Genomic DNA, 21,438 nt, shown 5'->3' with positions numbered 1-21,438 from the left:
TTACGAGTACTACAGTCCCAAGTCATAAACTTTGCTGAATTGAACTCATTTCATAATTGATGTACTTTACACAGTTACTGAACTGAAATTAATCAACAATGAACTGATTTCAACTGAATATTGTTTACCATTGTCTTTTTAGAGCTGCTTCACAGCAGATTTCAATTCTATTTGCATAATTGAGTCATTATTTTCCTGTTTATTACTGCAAAGCTGCTTTGAAAAAATCTGTATTGTGTAAAGAGCTATATAAATAAAAGGTGACATGACTTATGTCCAAATGTTAAATGTAAAAAAAAATGTTTTTTATGTGGCCTTAAATAGTTTGAATTGTTATTTCTTATAGCACACAAACAAGTATACATGAACACACACTACCTAACATAAAGTGAGATGGGCACCACAGTGTTGAGGATTATAATGTAGGACCAGAAAGTGAGGAACGCTGAAAAAGCTATGTTCTCTTCCCGAGGAAGAAAGGCATTGAACTTTGACCCTGCATGGTTTTCCCAAATCCCATTTCCGACAGCCAGAATAATACACATCAGAGCCAGAAGACCAAAAATCTACAAAGAAAACACAACAGGTTAACTGTTACCAACCTTCTCCTTAACCATCAATAACCAACTGCATGCAATATTATGAGCAAATATAGACTTTAATTTTTTAAATAAATATTTTATTGTTTATTCATTCTATCTTTGTTCTGTTACTTTCTATTGTCTATATACACTACTGTTTGATTATATTTTAAAATATTATTTATTCCTGTGATGGCAAAGCTGAATTTTCAGCAGCCATTACTCCAGATGAAACATACATAATATACAGAATCTATAGAAAATTAAAGAAATAAAGGTGAAGCAAATCTTCATGTGAAAGAGAGCTGCAGATTAGACATTTAACTTACAAAGAGCACCAGTACATTCATGAGTCGATCAATGCTTGTCCTCTTAAAGGTGCTTTTCCCACAGTTTTGCATCAACTTGGTCTCTGGGCCTGAAAAAATAAGATATTGTAAATGAACCACCACACTTTTCCTTTAGGACTGCAATCTACTATAATGAATCCAATCATAAATCCAGTATGATTATTTATTTAAGGGTCGTTTTTGTCTAGTCTGTTTAGTCTATGAACTGGCAAACTATTTTCCCTCCTTAAAAACATACATCACACATTCTCTGTAGTAATAAAGAAGAATTGTACTGCGACACCAGACAGCTCCAGAATACACACCACACTTCTATCGGAATTTATTACCTGCAAACAGCACCAGGCCAAAGCACCAGTCTGTGTTTCTAAGAGTGCAGCCCCTGAGCAGGACTCGCTCGTTGTCCAGAGAGTATTTCTGCATGCCGAATGTCAGTGTGCCTGTAAATCGATCCAGACGGTTGTTGGGAGGCTCACAGCACACCTCCCCTGAAGAAAGCACAGAGAAGATCAGACGAAAATATTATTTCTCAGAGACTTGGAAGTTGAGAAGACTTCTTGGTTGTGTTTCATTGAAGTTAACTTTTTCTTGAATAGCACAGTTCAGAAAATCTGGTCTTTGGTAAATTTGCTTATTTCATCACATTGTCTAGAAAAAGAGCTGACATATCAATTGCAATTTGTGCTTTTTATTTCAGCTAACAAAACAAAATGAGGATTCACTGTATGAAGGAGAGATGCTGGAAGAATGATCAGAGTGGGCGGGGTCAGTGACTGTTTACATGCCCTGTACAGCTCTGACTGGTTAGATTTCTGATATGCCCCTCCTCATTTGGCTCTACATGAATGGAAGGAGTATGATCATGGAGGAATGTGGGTTTATCGGCATTTGCTCAGGATATAATTTCAACGTTATTATCGAAATTAAGGCATCGTGATGAGTCTGGTCTGTGCCTGCTCAAAATTCAGTATTATGATGCAAAGCTACTAAACCATGCCTGCCATGACCCTCCTCAGCATCTAGAAGCAAAAAACACTGCGGTATAAATTAATTTATGCCACCTCTAAGCGGCATTAAACAGTTGGTGTAAAGACACCTAAATGCCACTTCAGAAGCGCTTCTGTGCCAACTTTTTGCCAAATTTTTGTTTAGATTTTAAAGTGGTACATTAACTAGAGCAAGCAAGAAATTCTTTTTGCTTTCTCTATTTTTCCTCACCATTGAATGCAGCCAAAGCCTCTAAATTGTCCCCCATGTCTCCTGTTACAGTCAGAGCCTGTTTAACCTTCAGGTTGGTTTCTCTGTGTGGAGAAATGACAAAGAAAATCGACAAAGAAAATCAGGCGTCTAGTACTTCAACAGTAAAAACAAAGAATCCATCGTGTACTTGTGTACTTCTAATTTCAGCTTCATAAAAGAAAACACAAATGTATTCAATATAGCTTCAAATATGAAAACCACAACAACAATCCCTCTGTTGTTTCTTATTCTGTTACTCACCCATCCAACTCTGCAGTCTCAATATAGATCAAGTTGAGCGGTTCGCTGCTAGACAACAGGAGCAAATCTGCCTGTGATGAGGATGCAGAGAGATAAGGTAATTTTAATTCAATATTAATTTACATCTCATCCTGAATCTTTACTTAAAGATTTAAAGTTTAAATTAAAGTTTCATTACATGTAAATGTAATATAAATGTAAATCTTTAAATGTATTACTGTGACAAACTGGTTGTTTTCCAACTTTATGATGTCTCCCACTTGCACATTCATCCATTTCTCACTTATCAGTCTATTATGAAAAAGAAGGAGGGGGAAAAAAAGCATGACGTCTAGCATATAAAACACATCATTCTTCTGATTACAACAAGTTGCAACACTAAGGGTATGTGCATCATTCGTTTCTATTTAACTCAACATAAATTATGCATGCACATTCTTGATTGCTTGATTATGACACTCTTTAAATATGATGAGGGACAACCAGAACCCTAGCTTAAAAACTGACAACACAGTATATAAGGCATCATTCTAGTAATTACTCAGTGTGTGTGTCATCAAAATACATGAACACAGGTCAAAACAACAGGAAGAACCTTTCTATGTGTGTACAGCTGCGTCCTGTTGTGATTGATGTATTTGTTTCAAAAGATTCCAGATTAAACCAGAGATAGTATGAGAAGTAGACGTACCATTTATAGAAAACAAAAAAAAATGACCACTCAGTAGAGTGACTGTAAGAATAGAAGTCCTGCCTTTATTTTAAAGGTGCCCTAGAACTTTTTTTTTTTAAAGATGTAATATAAGTCTAAGGTGTCCCCTGAATGTGTCTGAAGTTTCAGCTCAAAATACCCCATAGATTTTTTTTTAATTAATTTTTTTAACTGCCTATTTTGGGGCATAATTAGAAACCAGCCGATTTCAGGTTGCGGCCCCTTTAAATTGCGCGGTCTCCGCCCCCTCCCGAGCGCTCGACTCTATCACAGCATAAACAAAGTTTACACAGCTAATATAACCCTCAAAATGGATCTTTACAAAGTGTTCGTCATGCATACTGAATGCATGCGTCGGATTATGTGAGTATAGTATTTATTTGGGTGTTTACATTTGATTTTGAATGAGTTTGAGGCTGTGCTCGGTGGCTAACGGCTAATGCTACACTGTTGGAGAGATTTATAAAGAATGAAGTTGTGTTTATGAATTATACAGACTGCAAGTGTTTAATAATGAAAATAACGACGACTCTTGTCTCCGTGAATACAGTAATAAACGATGGTAACTTTAACCACATTTAACAGTACATTAGCAACATTGTAACGAAACATTTAGAAAGACAGTTTACAAATGTCACTAAAAATATCATGTTATCATGGATCATGTCAGTTATTATTGCTCCATCTGCCATTTTTCGCTGTTTTCCTTGCTTGCTTACCTAGTCTGATGATTCAGCTGTGCAGATCCAGACGTTCTGCCCTTGTCTAATGCCTTTCATAATGTTGGGATCATGGGCTGGCATATGCAAATATTGGGCTCATACATATTAACGATCCCGACTGTTACGTAACAGTCGGTGTTATGTTGAGATTCGCCTGTTCTTCGGAGGTCTTTTAAACAAATGAGATTTATATAAGAAGGAGGAAACAATGGTGTTTGAGACTCACTGTATGTCATTTCCATGTGCTGAACTCTTGTTATTCAACTATGCCAAGGTAAATTAAATTTTTAATTCTAGGGCACCTTTAAAAGAGCCAATCACCGTATAGGTAAATGCACCTTACAGGGTTTTTTTTTTCTTCAAAACTGGGGGGAAAAATGTAAAATAATTGTATGGAAAAGGTGTGCAGGTAACAAGTAAGACTAAAACATAAATATGACAGCCACTCACTTTCCATTGATAAGCACATTCACCTTACGGTTGTTCACCTTCCTGTCACTTCTGTGGCGATTCTGCAAAGAAATAAAAAGAATACTGAAGGAAAATAATGGAGCAAGAAACCATATGAAAGCAAAAAGAAAATGATAACAGAAGCTCTTATGGGATAAATGAATCTTTAAATGCAAAGATTTGCTGCATCCAGAAACTATCCCGTCCCAGTTTTATGAACGAGGAGAGAAAGAGGAGTGGAGGGGCAATTCCCTAATTCCCCTCCACTCCACTCAGCAGGAACATAAGAACTATTGTATTCCAGCTGTGGCTGAAGTGGCTCCTGTTCACTGTATCAGATTTTCCAGTCCACCACTGACAAATTCAGACCCGTAACCTTTTGCTTTACGAGTTTCTGCTGTTTGGAGGAAATTTGCTTGAAGTATTAAATGATGGCCATGTGCCAAAGTAAAGGGCATTTAAATCAGATGTGTACCGAGTATTATAGTAAAAGCTGTCATTTTCATTAACTAAATGTCATTTACTTCCAACCAGACCGTGGGAAAACAAAGGTAGCTCAATTTGGGATCTAGCAGAGGGTTCTCTGGATCACAGGGGGACTGGAAAAAATTAGTGGGGGTCCCACACTGTAGTCTGAATTCAACAATATTTAAATAATTTATATTCCTTACCAAGTACAATGTGATAGTTATGAAGAGAGGGATTTTGGAAACTAATGAGATTTCATCCGGTTCTACGTGGTTTTACATGGAAGACATAACCTTTATTTTCCCTTATGTAGCTTTATCATAGTCTTTAACCACAGCAAAATAAAGCAACAGAATTAAGGGCTTCTGGAATACAGAGCAATAAACTTTAATAAACAGTCTTTGGCATAAACAGTCAAATCACAGTCAGATCTTGCTAGTTCCAGTCTGAAGCGGAAAAATGAAAGCAATATGTACAAAGAATGAATAGATCTTCAGTGTGTTTCACTGAGTCACATGTGTGTACTTACAATATCATCAGTGGCATCTTTGGCTGCAGTCACTGATAATACTAACACCAGAGGAACGACAGTGGTGAACCAAGATAGAGAGGATATAGCAGGAATAACCTACAATACAACATACACACACATTAGAAATGTGCTTTGAATACTGGAATGTGATATTTAAGTAATAAATGCAAATGCCAGTAACGTACTGGTAGCTACAGTACAGAGCCAGAGAAGGTGCACTTGTAAATATATGAATGGGGGAAAAAATCATATTATACAATATGATGGCATGATCTGAGCTTAAGATGCACAATTTATGATATTATTTCAATTATGGTTACATTTTATGTGGTGAAATAAAATTGGAGTAGAAAAAAAAATTCACTCAGAAATTGCTAGTAAATTAATTGTTAGTAAAAATCAAAAAATGTCAAAAAAAAAAAAAAAAGAGAATGGCTTCTTCTAAAACAAACATGTTCACATAATGTTTAGTAATTGATGTGTATGTGAGAGCATATTTGTAAATGCATGCTGAGGAATGAAAGAAGGGTTTGATCGTTTTAATGCTGTTTTGGGATAAATGTATTATTAACTTGATTTGTTGACATCAGCCTGTCCTACAACCTGGTAAAATGCATCTCTCCTTCTTAAGGTTAATGTATATTTTACACTGTCCCTGTTTAAATAAATAAATAAATGAAATGAAAATGAAAAATAATAATAAAAAAAACAATTACAAAGAAACTGCAAGTATCACATTGAATTAAACATGAAATTTTGAAGTAGAAAAACTGATTTTTTTGTGTAAAACATACACCAATAATCTATATTGGAGAGCATGAGAAGTAGACACACTATTGCACATATTTAATTAAATGTAAAATTTTGTAGCAGAAAAACTGAAATTTATATAAAACATACTCAAATAAGTTTGAAAAATCATCGCGTCTGATTTAAAATGTTATTGCTAATGCAATTATGACAAACAGTTTCATAGATTTCTGTCTTTCCTCGTTCATTTATTACTTTATATGGAGCTGCCATTGAGTTTAACAGAAATGGCTGGCAAGTCAACTGACTTGCCTTAAAGTCAAGGCTAATAAAGAGTGAGCTAATAAGGTTAAAGGGTCACAACCACTATTGCATATTCAGTAATTTAGTAATAGAATGTGTGGGGCGTAGGCTTAATATGGGAAGTTAAGGTCATGTTTGTTCACATTCTTCGCAATATGTATGACTAAACTGCATGTAAAACTGACGAAACTTCTTCAAAGAATCTAACTTCATTAACACTATTTTGATAGTCCATTTTAGACATTCTTCTAACTTTGCAACTACATGTCAACTAGTCAGTAGAGTATTAGTAGACTCTCTGCTTAATATCTGCTTTATATTGGTGGTCAACCAACAGACATTTTATTAACTGTAAGTAACTTTGTAAGCATGTCAACTAACTCTGAGAGACGAACCTGTAGGATAAGCAGGAAGAGGAAGTAGGCATTGGCGATCCTCTGGAACTGCTCAAACAAGTTGAGAGGCAAAAAAGTAAAGGGGTTGTACTTGGAGGTTTTGATGGAATTGGTCTTCAGGAAGAAAAGATAGAGATGAAAGATGGTTAAATAGTGTTGTGCAGACATATTACACGTGTCTAAAGATCACACATGCTTTAAATCATTTCCTAATAAGATAGAAAGTAAGATTTTACACATTTGAATCTCAAAAATAAAGAATACAAGCAATGGCACAGTGACAAATAACAAGTGTTAGATTGTGGATTTTTTTTTTAAAGAAGAGAATCAAAAATAACTGCAATCTGTTAAGAGGAAACTGGTTGCGCCATATAATGTCATCACGACACATTCGGTCATCTGTATCTTCAGACAAAACACAAATGTTCATTTTTGTAGGTTTGAATTAGAGTGATGTTCAGTCATACTGATTTCATACTCACAGCATATCTGAAGGACGAGTTATATTCTCTGTCGTTTGCTCGGATTTTCCTCTCCACCTCTAGAAACAAATTTAGAGAGAGAGAAAAAAATTCACTTTCAGATTTGAAACAAGTACTATATAAGAACTCTATTTACATTTTTAGGCTTTAGATTAGGTTAATTTTGTTGGGTCAGGCAAGTTCATTGATAGGACAAACAGATAGTTACACCCCAAACTCACACCATTGTATGATACAATGTGTTTGACAGGATGCTTAAAAAGAAACAGTTTTGACAGCACCACAGTTAGAGTTTATCGGGGGAATCAACCAATGAATGGCTACTTATACAGTAGTTTTCTCTGCATACTTTACCATACTTTAACATCATAAAAATTACACTTTGTTTTTGATTGATGTAAGATTTGGTTTGACAGTGTTCTGATGACACAGCTGTGTATCATATATGTACCTGTCTCTTTCTTCTGCATACAGTCTAAGCCAAAGAATGACATGGCTTCCTTTCTTCTTTTTCAAGGATTAATCATCATTTCTCTGAAAAGAGAACAAAAGGCTTGTCTGAGAAAGAGTGTGTGAACTGCTTGATGATGGTGATGATTTTTAAGCACTTTTTGTTTGTATAAAAGCACCAAGACATCCTGACTTTTAAATTCCAATGAATAAAACATTGCTGTGGCACATCTTTTACACAAACATACACACATGAACACATTGATACACTACCAAACAATATATTTTTTAAGCAATTAAATCTTCTAATCAGCAAGAATGCATTAAATTGATAAAAAGGGAAGGTAAAGACATAAAAAGTGATCATGTGACATTGAAGACTGGTGTAGAGGCTGCTGAAAATTCAGCTTTGCCATCACAGAAATAAATTATATTTAAAAAAATGTATCAAAACAGAAAACAGTTACATTTTTTATAATATTTCACAATAATACTGTTTCTACTGCATCAAAAATAAATGCGACCTTGGTGAACATAAAAGGCTTATTTAAAAAACATTTTAAAAATCTTACCGACCATAAACTTTTTAACGGTAATGTGCATGCACACTTACACAACACACACACTCTCGAATCTGAGGAAACAGCACTTATGAAACCCGCCCATTGGACAGAATTCCAGAGTGACTTCAGCACAAGAGTTAATTATAGAAACCGCGTGTGTGTGTGTTTAAGAATGTGTGTTTTAAATGTACAGCACACATGCTAGAGAACCTCTGGAAGAGCTGTTTTCCACTGTGGCCACAGCTTGGTTACGCTGTCCACATCACTGGGAAAAAAACTAGTCATTATGAAAAACCGAAAAATAAATATTTAAGGAGTTACAAATCAGTACAAGTCCCATTCATGTTTAATTTGAAGACTTAAAGTGATAGTTTACCCAAATGTGTGAATTATGTCATCATTTACTCACAGTCATGTAATTTGAAACCTGCGTGACTTTGTTCTTGGAGCGTAAAAGGAGATATTTAGCTGAATAAATGTCAAAGTGCTCTTTTCCATTCAATGATAGCAGACAGTAAGCAAAAGGACCAAAAAGGAAAAAAGTAAATGTACCATAAAAGTAGCCCATATAACAATTATTTGAGAGCTATATGGCAAAAGGGAAAGTATAACTACTTTTCTTCAGAAAAGCAACAGAATCATAGGACTTGGAATATAGAATACAAGTTGTATGGAGTACTTGTATTGCACTTTTTTTTTGTCCTTTTAAAATTTGACTGTGCCTAGTCACTGTATGTTTTCATTGTATGGAAAAAAAGGATCTAGAGTATAATAAGAAAAAAAAATCATAAAGTTTTAATAATTTATCATATTTTTTGAGTCTACATCCCATTGTAAACTGTATGATTAACATGCACTGAAAAACCTAAATAGAACTTTCCTCACTCCAAATATCACTGACTGATACTATATAAAAAAAAAAAAAAAAAAAAAAAAAAATTACAGCATACTAAGACAGAGACAACACCCAAGCCATATGTGGAAACTTTGTGAAGTTAATTCATCATGGGAGCATATGATGCAAGGAGTGATTTACAGGAAAAGAGGCAGAATTGGAGAGAACCGAAGAATAAAATGTGAAAGTGGTTGAAAAAAGATAGAGTCCAATCAAACCACAGAAACAAATACGGGGGGATCTGAGGGGGTGCAAAATGACAAGGTGCAGACCACAATACGCACATATAAAAACCACATATGCAAGTGCATGTCTGCAAACACGCATGGTACAGAAACACCTGTCTTGCTGCCACCACAGTAGGGTTAGGCTGTAACCTCACTGTACAACAACAACAAAAAAAAAGTAGTCAATGAGGAAACTCAAATATAAAATGTACTGATATTACCATTTGAATAAATACAATTACACAAATGTTATGTGTGCAAGACATGCTTGACCAAATAAGGTGTGGAGAGCTGGAGATGAAAAAAGCAGGTAAAGAAAAAGCAAAAAAGCAAAAAAAAAAACAAAATCAAACCACAGAAACAGAGAGGCAAAACTTTCAGGTTTACTAATCACTGACTATAAATTATTCACTTAAGCTGGGGACACACTTAACAGTCGTAAGGCCGATTATGAACGTATTTTGATACTTACAACTGATCATGCCTGTTACATTCAGTCGGTGTTTACAGTTGGTGTTTAATTCCGTGTGTATTTTAATCTGCTTCAGTCGAAGCAAACCGTCTTTATGTGTTGAGCTCAGTCTTAGAATGTCATTAAGTGTGTCCCCGGCTTTAGTCTCACGCTTTCCAACAAGCCCACACTTGCCTTGTAAATTCCAAGTAGATTTTTGAAATTGAATTAAATTAGCAAACAGGATGAGGTATTGTATAGTGAATTGAAATAGACTGAACTGAAACTGAACTAAAGTAGAATTAAAATGTATTGAAAATTTAAGATAGACTTTGAATAATGGCTTGACAAAGTAAATAAAATTAAATGTTTGAAGGTAGTATCCTGTCATTTCAATTCAAATTCCAATTCAACTTCCAGTGGGTTGGAATTAAAATTGTGATTAAACTGGTGAAAAAATGGCGACCATATTCATATAAATTCTAACTTGAATTCTTAATGCTGACCTAAATAAATAAATAAATGTTAAAGGGTTAGTTCACCCAAAAATGAAAATTATGTCATTAATTACTCGCCCTCATGTTGTTCCACACCCGTAAGACCTTCGTTCATCTTTGGAACACAAATTAAGATATTTTTGACAAAATCTGAGAGATGTCTGACTCCTCCATAGATAGCAATGAATTTAAACACCACTTTGAAGGTCCAGGAAGGTACATTGTTAAAATAGTTTAAAATATACAAAGTTTATAATACAACAAAGCGTCAAGAATACATTTTGTGCGCAAAAACAAAACAAAAAAAAATGACTTTATTCAACACTATCTTCTCTCCCCTGTCATTCTCCTACGCTGATTGTCCAGTGCATGTCCAGCGCTTCCAGGTTGTCTGTCAGAATGGCGGCTCAGTATTGGCCGACGCTGTTCACGTGAGCAGTACGACACATTTGTGTGATGCTGACGCAGGAGCCGGCCAATAATGAGTCGGTGTTCTGATAGAGAACCTGGAAGTGCTGAACGTATTCAACGTAGGAGAATGACACCGAAGATAAGATATCGATTAAATATACTATTCTCTTGTTTTGTTTTTGCACACAAAAAGTATTTTTGTTGCTTCATAAAATTAAGGTTGAACCACTGCAGTCACGTCAACTTTTTTAACAATGTCTTTAGTACCTTTCTGGACCTTGAAAGTGGTGGTTAAATTTCTGTCTATGGAGGGGTCAGACAACTCTCAGTTTTCATCAAAAATATCTTAATTTGTGTTCTGAAGATGAACAAATGTCTTACGGTGGTAGAATGACAGGAGGGTGAGTAATTAATGACAGAATTTTCATTTTTGAACGAACTAACTCTTTAAATGTCAAACATCAACTGCCCCATTTTCAAAGGCAACATTAGGAAATCCTCATGCAATACTCCTTCTCTGACCTTCCTCTCTTTGGAGGGAAAAACAATGACTGGTGATTTAAAAAAAACAATATGGAGCCTAGAAGTCAAGCAGCTTGTCATATATGTGTGTAAGTTTTTAAAAAGGGGCTATTGTGTGCCCTCTTGTTTTCCACCTTTCCCTTTCCTATGTTCCTGTGTGATTATAAAACAAATGGGTGTTCATATGTGAGTAATATCTGAGAGATATGAGAAATATACAGGGACAAAAAAAGGAAGATCCTGTCTTTTGATAAGCTTGGTGTGTACCTCATATGGGCTGACATGCTCTGGTCACTATTACTCCACACCACTTCAGATAATCTACAGTGCCTGATTGCTATTTTTAAAATCTATGACTGTAAATGTGTCATTACACAGAGAAGTTGGAACATAGAAATAAACATAGCAGAATCACAAAATTATATTTAAAACATGATTTAAAAAAAAGAATTAAAAATAATTTTAAAAAGAAGAAATGAAAAAGAAAATGTGTTTTATAAAAGAAAAAAAAGGGTTTGTGGTGTCAAAAAAAAAAAAAAGATGTTGGTTTTAAACCAAACAAACAAATAATTGGGCAAATCAGAAGGGTGTGAAAAATACAGATACTGAAACCACTTAAGTGGTTTTAAAAGTAGGGCAGTGCAGTGCATTGATCAAGGGGTTCTGTAGAATCCCACTGAAGATGAAAAGAAATGTTGTAAAAGACACTTTTTATTTACTATAAATCAAAACAGGGTAACTGTTTGGACCCTGAATGCACAAACAGAAACTGTGTGACTCCAACTCAGTTTGGTAATCTATGAGGGAATGGGCAAAAACACATTGTGATTTTCAACCTTTTGATTAACTTGACAGACCATACAATAGAAGGAAGTGCTAATGACAAACATGTGAATACAATGTAGTCTGCACACACTGTGGGAAAGCTAAAAGATTAGCAAAAGCATGTGCAACAAAACATTGTAACACAACAGAAATAGTGATTATTAAAGTCTCCAATGGTTCAGTTTGGAGTGTTGATTGCAAACCTTGGCTTTTGTAGGTTACTGCATGCATTTCAAGACGGTACGAAGCGTGCAGTGACTTGCAGCAGGATTCCTCAGAAAAGCAGTAATTGCCTAGTAGTGAGAAATTTCAGTCTGGAGATGACAGCAGATTAGTGCTGGGGAATATTCTTTGAAACTGGAGTTTGACAAGTAATTCATCTACAGTATAGCAACTACAGTATCTTTAAAATAGTAGTACACTACAAAGTAAACTACCAAAAAAAAAAAAAAATTAAAAGTATATGACAACATTAAAGCTATTTAAAGGCAATCTCTTTCATTTAACCATGATATCATAATTTAATCTCAGCTGCTTTTTAATGAATGAATCGATCTCATAGAGTGAAAGTAGCAAACTTGAACAGATACATTTATACTAGGGATGGACAATACACCGATCAGGCATAACATTATGACCACCTTCCTAATATTGTGTTTGCAGCCAAAAGAGCCCTGCCCCGTCAAGGTATGTTCTCCACTAGTCCCCTGAAGGTGTGCTGTGGTATCTGACACCAAGATGTTAGCAGCAGATCCTTTAAGTCCTGTAAGTTGCGAGGTGGGGCCTCTATGGATCGGATTTGTTTGTTCAGCACATCCCACAGATGCTCGATTTGATTGAGATCTGGGGAATTTGGAGGCCAAGTCAACACCTCAAATTCATTGTTGTGCTCCTCAAACCATTCCTGAACCATTTTTTGCTTTGCAGCAGGGTGCATTATCCTGTTGAAAGAGGCCACAGCCACCAGGAAATACCATTTCCATGAAAGGGTGCATATGGTCTGCAACAATGCTAAGGTAGGTGGTACATGTAACATCCTCATGGATAGCAGGATCCAAGGTTTCCCAGCAGAACATTGCCCAAATCATCACACTCCCTCCACCGGCTTGCCTTCTTCCCATAGTGCATCCTGGAGTCATGTGTTCCCCAGGTAAGCGATGCACATGCACCCGGCCATCCACGTGATGTAAAAGAAAACGTGATTCATCAGACCAGGCCATCTTCTTTCATTGCTCCGTGGTCCAGTTCTGATGCTCACGTGCCCACTGTTGGCACTTTCGACGGTGGACAGGGGTCAGCATGGGCACCCTGACTGGTGCCCCATACACAACAAACTGCGATGCACTGTGTATTCTGACACCTTTCTATCAGAACCAGCAGTAACTTCTTGAGCAATTTGAGCTGCAGTAGCTCATCTGTTGGATCGGACGACATGAGCCAGCCTTTGCTCCCCACGTGCATCAATGAGTCTTGGCCGCCCATGACCCTGTCACCGGTTCACCACTGTTCCTTCCTTGGACCATTTTTGATAGATACTGACCACTGCAGACCAGGAACACCCCACAAGTGCTGCAGTTTTGGAGATGCTCTGACCCAGTTGTCAAGCCATCACAATTTGGCCCTTGTCAAACTCGCTCAAATCCTTACGCTTGCCCATTTTTTCTACTTCTAACACATCAACTTTGGAGGACAAAATGTTCACTTGCTGCCTAATATATCCCACCCACTAACAGGTGCTGTGATGAAGAGATCATCAGTGTTATTCTCTTCACCTGTCAGTGCTCATAATGTTATGCCTGATCGGTGTATTTCGGCCACCATATCGGTATCGGCCAATATATGTTCATTTTTAATGTTATCGTTATCGCCCCGGAAAAGAAAATTTGGCCAATATATAAAAGCCGATAAATAATGGATTATTTCCTTTAGCTGAGACACTTCAGATGACACTTTGATGACTTCAAAAAGGAACAGTTAAGTGCAACGTGCAGCGCAAATCTGTTATATACCTGTAGGCTACATAAAACTATAATGATTTAATATAACATCATTATAATTGTGTGCTTGGGACATCGCTTTTTAAAAGGTAAGACTTTTGTTTTTGTAATCAGGCTCTCAAAAATAAAAAAATTGGATTTAGATTTATTGGCCAATATATTAGTTATCGGCTTTCAAATATAAAGAATTATCGGTTATTTGTATCGGCCAAAATTTTCATATCAGTGCATCCCTAATTCATACTAACTACAGCTATAAAAAAAATAAATAAATAAAAAATAGAAAACAAAGCAATATAATTGATAATTTAGCAATAAATACAAGGTAAATATTTCACTGTAAACAAACGTCTGTAAAGGCAATGTAATTGTAATATGTAGAATGTAGAATGAAGTTTGTTACTGGAAAAAAAGCATTTTGAAAACGGCTGACCTACTGTCAGTGAATAATAGCTAGTTAGTTACACACCAACACCGCTGATGCCTGCTGAAAGTTTAATCTAAATAAAAAAGTAACTTAATTACAAATATTTAGGTTTACCAGATGTTTTTCCAAAATTGGTCAACAACATTTGAAAAGGTTTTTCTTTTCAGTTATGCAAACAAGTACATTTTTTTAAAGCTTACTGTAGTTTTTTTCAAAGCATAGTTCAATTGAATGTGTTTACCAAAGTGTTTACCAAACCATACAAAACTCATCCAAAGAGCTGCAGGAAGTCTGATAGGACCACGTCTCCGTAACTATGAATGAGGTCAATAGAGGTAAAAATGAGAAAGACACACTGAGAGATGACTCTCCCTGCAGTTTACATATTAAATGACTAGTAAAGGAATGTTGTCTGTAACCATTGCTTTCCAAGCAAAACAACTCAATAAATTGCACTCATCCAGCACTAATTCACAGTAAAGGAACATCTCAAGAACCTCTAGTTATACATTAAAGGCCAACAGCATCATCTCTATGAAACCCGTCCTGAAGCAGACCCTCTACTACTAAATGTCTGTGTAGTGAGCTGCAGGCAACAAAATGTGAAGTGTGCCACTGTTGCAGTGGGATTTCATCATTTCCCCAGCTTCACTCAGGGTGTGCAGGAAACACGCTGAGTGAGTCAGTCAGTGGTGGGCATCATGGGAAGAGCCATATGATGGGCAGCCGAGAGCTAAAGAGCAATGTTCAAGGTTAAAGCATCTCACTTGAGATAAATGTCTGAGGCTATAGACGTCATGTTAACTGTGGGAATTGAATTTGTCAGCTGTCAGTCAGCTGTTCCTATGTCTAATTTGTATGGAAGTTTGTTTCAATTTGCAATTTTGACTTTATAACATGCAGTTGCAAGTTATAAAGTCAGAATTGCGAGATATAAACTCACAATACTGACTTTTTTCCTCAGAATTGCAAGATATAGAGTTATAAAGTCAGAATTGCTAAATATAAACTCCTAATTATGAGAAAAAAAATCCAAATTGTGAGTTTATATCTCGCAATTCTGACTTTATAAGACACAATTGCGAGTTTATATCATGCAATTCTGGCTTCATAACTCGCAATTGTGAGTTTATATATCGCAATTCGGAGGTTAGTCAAAAAACTGTTTTAGTGACGTCATTAAAGAAGGAAGTAGAGGGATGTAGTCCAAACTGGCCGTTCGATGTAGGCGACTTCTGTTAAATAAAATATCTCGCTTGGCATTGAACTTAGAGTATAAATAAAATCTGTAAAACTTTAAAGCTCAAACAACAACATTACACACTAACTAAAGTTTGAAACATGGGATCACGAAGAACGGGACCTTTAATGCTATATGAGCAATTCTAGTAGTGATAGTGATGTTAACCAAGCATAACTAATAATAATAATAATAATAAGACAATATCATAAAAGTTGTGGCATGCAACAAGACTTCTTCTGTTGTTATTGTAAGTAGTTCTTTATTGTTCACTTTACGTTTTCTTTGCTAGCAACTTCACTGTTATAAATACAATAGAATTTGAGGAACTCAGTTACTTCCTGTTTTATCTGTTTTTACTGACATGCCCTCCTGGGTTTAAAACATGGAACTAAACTTCATTTTCTGTGCAATTGTAAATTTATCCATACTAAAACCGATGCTAATAAAAGACATTTTTGACACTAATCTTAACAATCTGAGGTCTGATGGTATCGCCGGCGATACCAACGTGGTTTTTTTCTTATCAGTGTGAAAGACACTCAAAATAGTCCGTGTCAATGTTGCACATACAATTAAGAGTTATACACCATTTTAATCTGTGGAATATCTTCTTTCATTTGTGTACACTCAGAGTAAAAACAGAATGTTGTGCTTTTTGTAAAATAAAGAAAACTAACATGATGCGTGATCTCTCGTCTCCCTCTGAAAGAACTCCAATCTGATAGTTCTCAGAAAATTAACTAACTTAGTGAATACTAATGACAAAAAAATTACACTTATGTCTAAAAAAACGTTAAGATGTCAGGTTTTAAATCATGTAAGTCAAATCGAAAACAAAACTTCTGTGTTTATGTAATCTGTATGAAAAGAGAGCCATGACAGAAATCCGTGATTTAGCTCATTATCCGCTAATGCGGCCACGCCCACGGAGCCAGCGCTGTTCAGACGCAAATTCAGAGGCAATACATGCATTCATCGCCTTAACCGTGTATTTATTGTCTTGAAAAGTGTTTATTTGGATGTTAAAGCAATGGTTAGCAATCTCTAGAAGACATGCAGTTAGTTCCTGTTTTTTTTTTTCTTCTATAGATGAATTTTAGATGAGTTTTTGTTTCTTTAGCGCCCTCCTGCTGCAGTATGAATTGGAAACTCCATTCATGGAATAGCCTCTTCTTTTAGATGAATTTGTGGACTAAAAATGCACAGAGAGCGCCCTCCGACTTCAAGGATGAATTGAAAACACCAGCGCTCATAGTAATGACAATGAATATTAAATTAAAATAACTCCTCTTTATAGAAAATTGACATAAGCATATGAGAATCTAATATTTCTCCAAATGTGCATGCTTTTAAACTAAAAGCCTATATTCAGACTCTTTGCATCACAGAAATACATTATATTTTAAAGTATAATATAAAACCATTACTTTATATTGTAATAATATTTTTCTGTATGTTTCATATATCATAATGAGCTTGAGACATTCACAGAAGGTTTTTTTTCACAGCCTACCTGACTGAAATGCCTCATTAATATGCAAGTCATTTCAGCTCATTACTATCCAATTCTTTTGTCTTCTCAGGTGAGAATGGCCCATTTTCAGTGGTGATTCACGCCTCCTCGCATACTGTGTTTCTTGGCAAAAAGTGTCTTACAAAAACTAAATCAATATATTGATTTATATGAAGGAGTAAGCAGCATAATTTTTACATAATTTTGAAGCAAAAACTCTAGTTTACAACCTCCAATACTCTAAAATCTTGTGAACTCAGATTTACTATATTACTTTTTTTGGCCTTATTTCAGTGACTTAAGTTTTTTGTTTTTTCAATAACCACGCATAAATGTTATTCCTTCAAAAACACAAATATGTACATACATGTTCCTCACATATTAGTGTAGCCTAGTTTGTGCTGAATACAGTGTAATGACACTTTTTTCCATTAATATGTTTATGAACAACTGAAAAAAGCACAAATGTCAGGGCATGTCAAAACTTCTCCAGGCCCCAAATCAGCCTCAGACTCCAGAGGGTTAATTAAGCATCAATTTACATATAATTTCATCTTTTAAAAGTACTAATAAAACAATGTCTAGTAGAGACAATAAAGCAATAAATCACAACTAAATGGAAAACCTATAAGACAAGAGCAGATGAATAATTCAACCAATCCTTACAATAGCACTCAGGTATAGCCGATGAAGGAGAGGCCTCTCATTTTACCAGATAAAGACATGTCATTTCTAATGACCTTTTAATTATTTATCCATTAACAATAACAGTCTGTCACAGAGACAATCATATCCGATCAGACAGAGCCTGCTGTGTGTTGACACTGCATTATTTATCTGCTTATTTGACAATAAATTATATGGGCCATCAGAGGAACTCGGGGTCATGCGACAGTCACAAATATACACAAAGCCATCATAAACACTACACAGCACTAGAAGGCCATCACAAACTCCTAAACCTGAAGAGACTTCAGACTTCAGACTGTACCTAAACAAGATTTGAGAATATTTTTCAGTACAACACAAATCATGTGAGTTTTCTTGCTCGTTTTTTAGAAGTCTGTAATCAACAGTACTAAATATTCAGCAAAATAATGCAAAAGTTATCCTACACTCTCCAAAAAAAGGATAAAAAGGGTTTTACGGCCGGTTTTACAGACTATACAGTTGTGCTCTATGCACTGGTGTTTGGAAGGGCCAAAACACAATAAACTATGGGATTTTTTTTATTGACACCCAAAAAGTCCATCCCAAAACAAGCCATAGGATTCGAGATATCATTCATATCTGTAGCACAAATGAGGCATGAGTTACATGCCAAAGTTTAATACTTAACGTAAAGAATAAAACATACTGCTACTTTAAATGCCTTATGAGCAACTTCTTGTGCAACACCAAGTCCATCTAATCATTTTTGGAGGGGACTGTATATACAGCAACATACTATGTATGCTTTGCTACATTAATAGACTAATGGTCTGATATATATTATTATATATATAAGGTTGCAAACTGCAAACAGTTATATTTTGTACAGTATAAACTGAGTAAACCTCAAGTTAATCCCCAGAGTCCCCATACTAAACAGACAGAAGCGGGGATACCTGCCAAAATGAGGATGCCTTCGATGAGTTACAGACCATTTCAAAGATTTAATCTTGTGTTATCAATATTGCTGCCATTTTTTCTCAAAAATACATAAATAAAAAAGCAATCAAATTATCAAAATGAAAGTATTCATTATGAAGATGTCATTTCATTTAAAAAAAAAAACCAACAACAGAAGAACAGCAGTTTAAATCAATTCTCACCTGGTGTTAAAGTAACTTCGAGAGAGTTTAACTCTGTATGCCGTAAGTTTCTTTGACAGCTGGATGGGTAGAAAAGTTATCCAGTCCAACAGAATGCAAATTTCCAAACATCTCAGCTTTTTTGGTCTAATTTTTGACACCTTCTGTACTTGTACGCAAGGCAACCGTGACCAAAATGTCACACTCAGGCTGTGTACCAATGTAAACCTCCCAGTCTTTCCACCCCTCTTTTGAATCTGCTGAGACAAGTAGAATGAAAAACTCTTTCACAGCCACTATCTTACTTCCTGTGTTTCGAGGACTCTGTCGAGTCTCCCTCTGCTAACCTTGACCTCTTGCTGCACCCCTAACCTTTACCCTCGGGATTCTTACCGTAAGCGTCCTACGGTGACATCGTAGTGTGTGTAGTTGGTCTAACAAGGCACTCCTTTCTCCAGCCAGAGATCACCAAAGTCAGCTAAAGAGTCTCCTCCTCTTTGTGTTGCCCTCTTATTTTCTCTTTCTCCTCCTCCTTTCTCTCACTTTTCAGCCTTCCATCTGCTCTCACTTTGCGTTGATGGGAAACAGGGAGTGCAGGCATCCAGCCTAAACTCATTCGCACACACAAACACACACACACACACAAACACACACACACACACACACACACACACACACACACACACACACACACACACACACACACACACACACACACACACACAGACCCCACCACACACACGCAAGATAAACAAGGAAGAGGGGCGACAACTTGCAATGCTCTCTTTAGTGTTACTCTTTACTTCTCTACACTTGAGACAGTTTATGTGAGGTAACATTTACTCTGTCTGCCTGAGTAATAAACTGTCAAACTTGTATTTAGATCTCTGTACATCTCTTGGTCTCTTTCTCTCTCATACACACCCACTTACTTACTAGAAACGTATTGATTTCCTGTACACCAAAAAAGGAAGCAACCCATTTTTTTCCCCCATTCCTCTAACCACTGACAAAGAACAGCAGTACTGAGCATGTTCAATATGACCACAAGGCCACACACATAGAAAATACACTTAATATACACATTTATTTAACTATCTAAATACGGACTTCTGTTGTTTTTATATAAAGCTAATTATAATTGCTATAGACAATTACTTAAATCCTAAAATGTAACTTTTTGCATTTTTAAAATAAATATGTAAAAAAAATAATAATTTTCTTCTTATGAATAATAATAATTAAAAATTGAATCAAATAAAAATACATAATATATCATATTTATATATTCAGGTTTTTTAATTATGGAAGTTCTATCATAATCAGCTCACTTCTTGGAACTTAAAGCCAAGCCAAGCACATTTTCAGAGAGAAGCCATCATAGGCTGGGATGCATTTCCATCTTGTAAGAGAATAATCATTATAATAGTCCTGATACAGCACTTGTCAGGTAACAAAGCATGCAACATATTTTGTGGAAAAATTATTATAGGAAATGATTATAGGTAACCTCATTATAGACAGATTAAAAAGGCATAAATCCAAGAAAAGAAAACAGGTTAATCATACTAATCCAAATTATAAACACTCATGAGTATAAGCATGTGTGTGCACACACACGCACACACAATTTGTTTTGCTTTCAAAGTGAGGACCTTCCATAGAAGTAATGGTTTTTATACTGTACAAACTATTCTATCCCCTACACAACCCCTACTCCTAAACCTAACTATCACAGAAAACATTATGCATTTTTACATTTTTAATAAAACATTTTTTTTTTGTGTTTTTAAAGCTATTTTAAATATGAGGACTCATGAAACGTCCTCATATTTCATGTTTACCTCATAATACCAGTGTAATACAAGTCATTATACAAGTTTGTGTCCTCATAAATCACAAAAATTTGCACGCGCACACACACTCACACGTTGGGTTTATGCTCAATGGGGAATTTCCAAAGATATAATTATTTTTATAATGTATAAACTAAACCCTAAACCTATCCATCACAGAAAACTTTCTGCATTTTTACATTTTCAAAAAACATCGCTTATATGCTGTTTTCCACATGGGGACCAAAAAATGTCCCTACAAGGACAAGGATTTTGGATATTTTGTCGCCATAACGCAGGGTTTACAAGTACACCGTACACCGCACACACACACACACACACACACACACACACACACACACACACACACACACACACACACACACACACACACACACACACACACACACACACACACACACACACACACACACACACACACACACACACACACACACACACCTTACTGTCATTAAACACTTTTCCATGTATCCAATTTCCTGCATATTTACAGTAAACATTTATAAAAGTATCCATGTTTGTC

The 21,438-nt window shown here is 35.7% G+C and overlaps 1 protein-coding gene across 3 annotated transcripts in view; it reads right to left on the bottom strand.

The window, feature by feature from the left end:
- atp8b5a (ATPase phospholipid transporting 8B5a) overlaps nucleotides 1–19,911 on the bottom strand; it is a 32,231-nt gene extending 12,320 nt beyond the window's left edge. Inside the window, exons 1-12 of one of the 3 annotated variants that reach the window (XM_067406223.1) lie at nucleotides 19,453–19,911; nucleotides 7,697–7,779; nucleotides 7,246–7,304; nucleotides 6,764–6,877; nucleotides 5,313–5,411; nucleotides 4,316–4,377; nucleotides 2,650–2,722; nucleotides 2,432–2,502; nucleotides 2,150–2,232; nucleotides 1,261–1,419; nucleotides 911–999; nucleotides 379–566 (exon numbers count right to left, since the gene is read on the bottom strand). In XM_067406223.1, the coding sequence (XP_067262324.1) occupies nucleotides 379–566; nucleotides 911–999; nucleotides 1,261–1,419; nucleotides 2,150–2,232; nucleotides 2,432–2,502; nucleotides 2,650–2,722; nucleotides 4,316–4,377; nucleotides 5,313–5,411; nucleotides 6,764–6,877; nucleotides 7,246–7,304; nucleotides 7,697–7,739 (1,040 nt within the window). In that variant the 5' untranslated portion in view covers nucleotides 7,740–7,779; nucleotides 19,453–19,911. Of the gene's footprint in view, nucleotides 1–378; nucleotides 567–910; nucleotides 1,000–1,260; nucleotides 1,420–2,149; nucleotides 2,233–2,431; nucleotides 2,503–2,649; nucleotides 2,723–3,862; nucleotides 3,975–4,315; nucleotides 4,378–5,312; nucleotides 5,412–6,763; nucleotides 6,878–7,245; nucleotides 7,305–7,696; nucleotides 7,780–19,080; nucleotides 19,420–19,452 lie in introns of those variants that run through there. The other 2 variants (XM_067406224.1, XM_067406225.1) reach the window with 2 other exon arrangements.
- Nucleotides 19,912–21,438: the final 1,527 nt, after the last annotated feature.

Source organism: Chanodichthys erythropterus, chromosome 13 (assembly GCF_024489055.1).
Source record: "Chanodichthys erythropterus isolate Z2021 chromosome 13, ASM2448905v1, whole genome shotgun sequence".
In the NCBI taxonomy this organism is placed as follows: domain Eukaryota; kingdom Metazoa; phylum Chordata; class Actinopteri; order Cypriniformes; family Xenocyprididae; genus Chanodichthys; species Chanodichthys erythropterus.
This window is presented reverse-complemented; position numbering and strand designations above follow the sequence as displayed.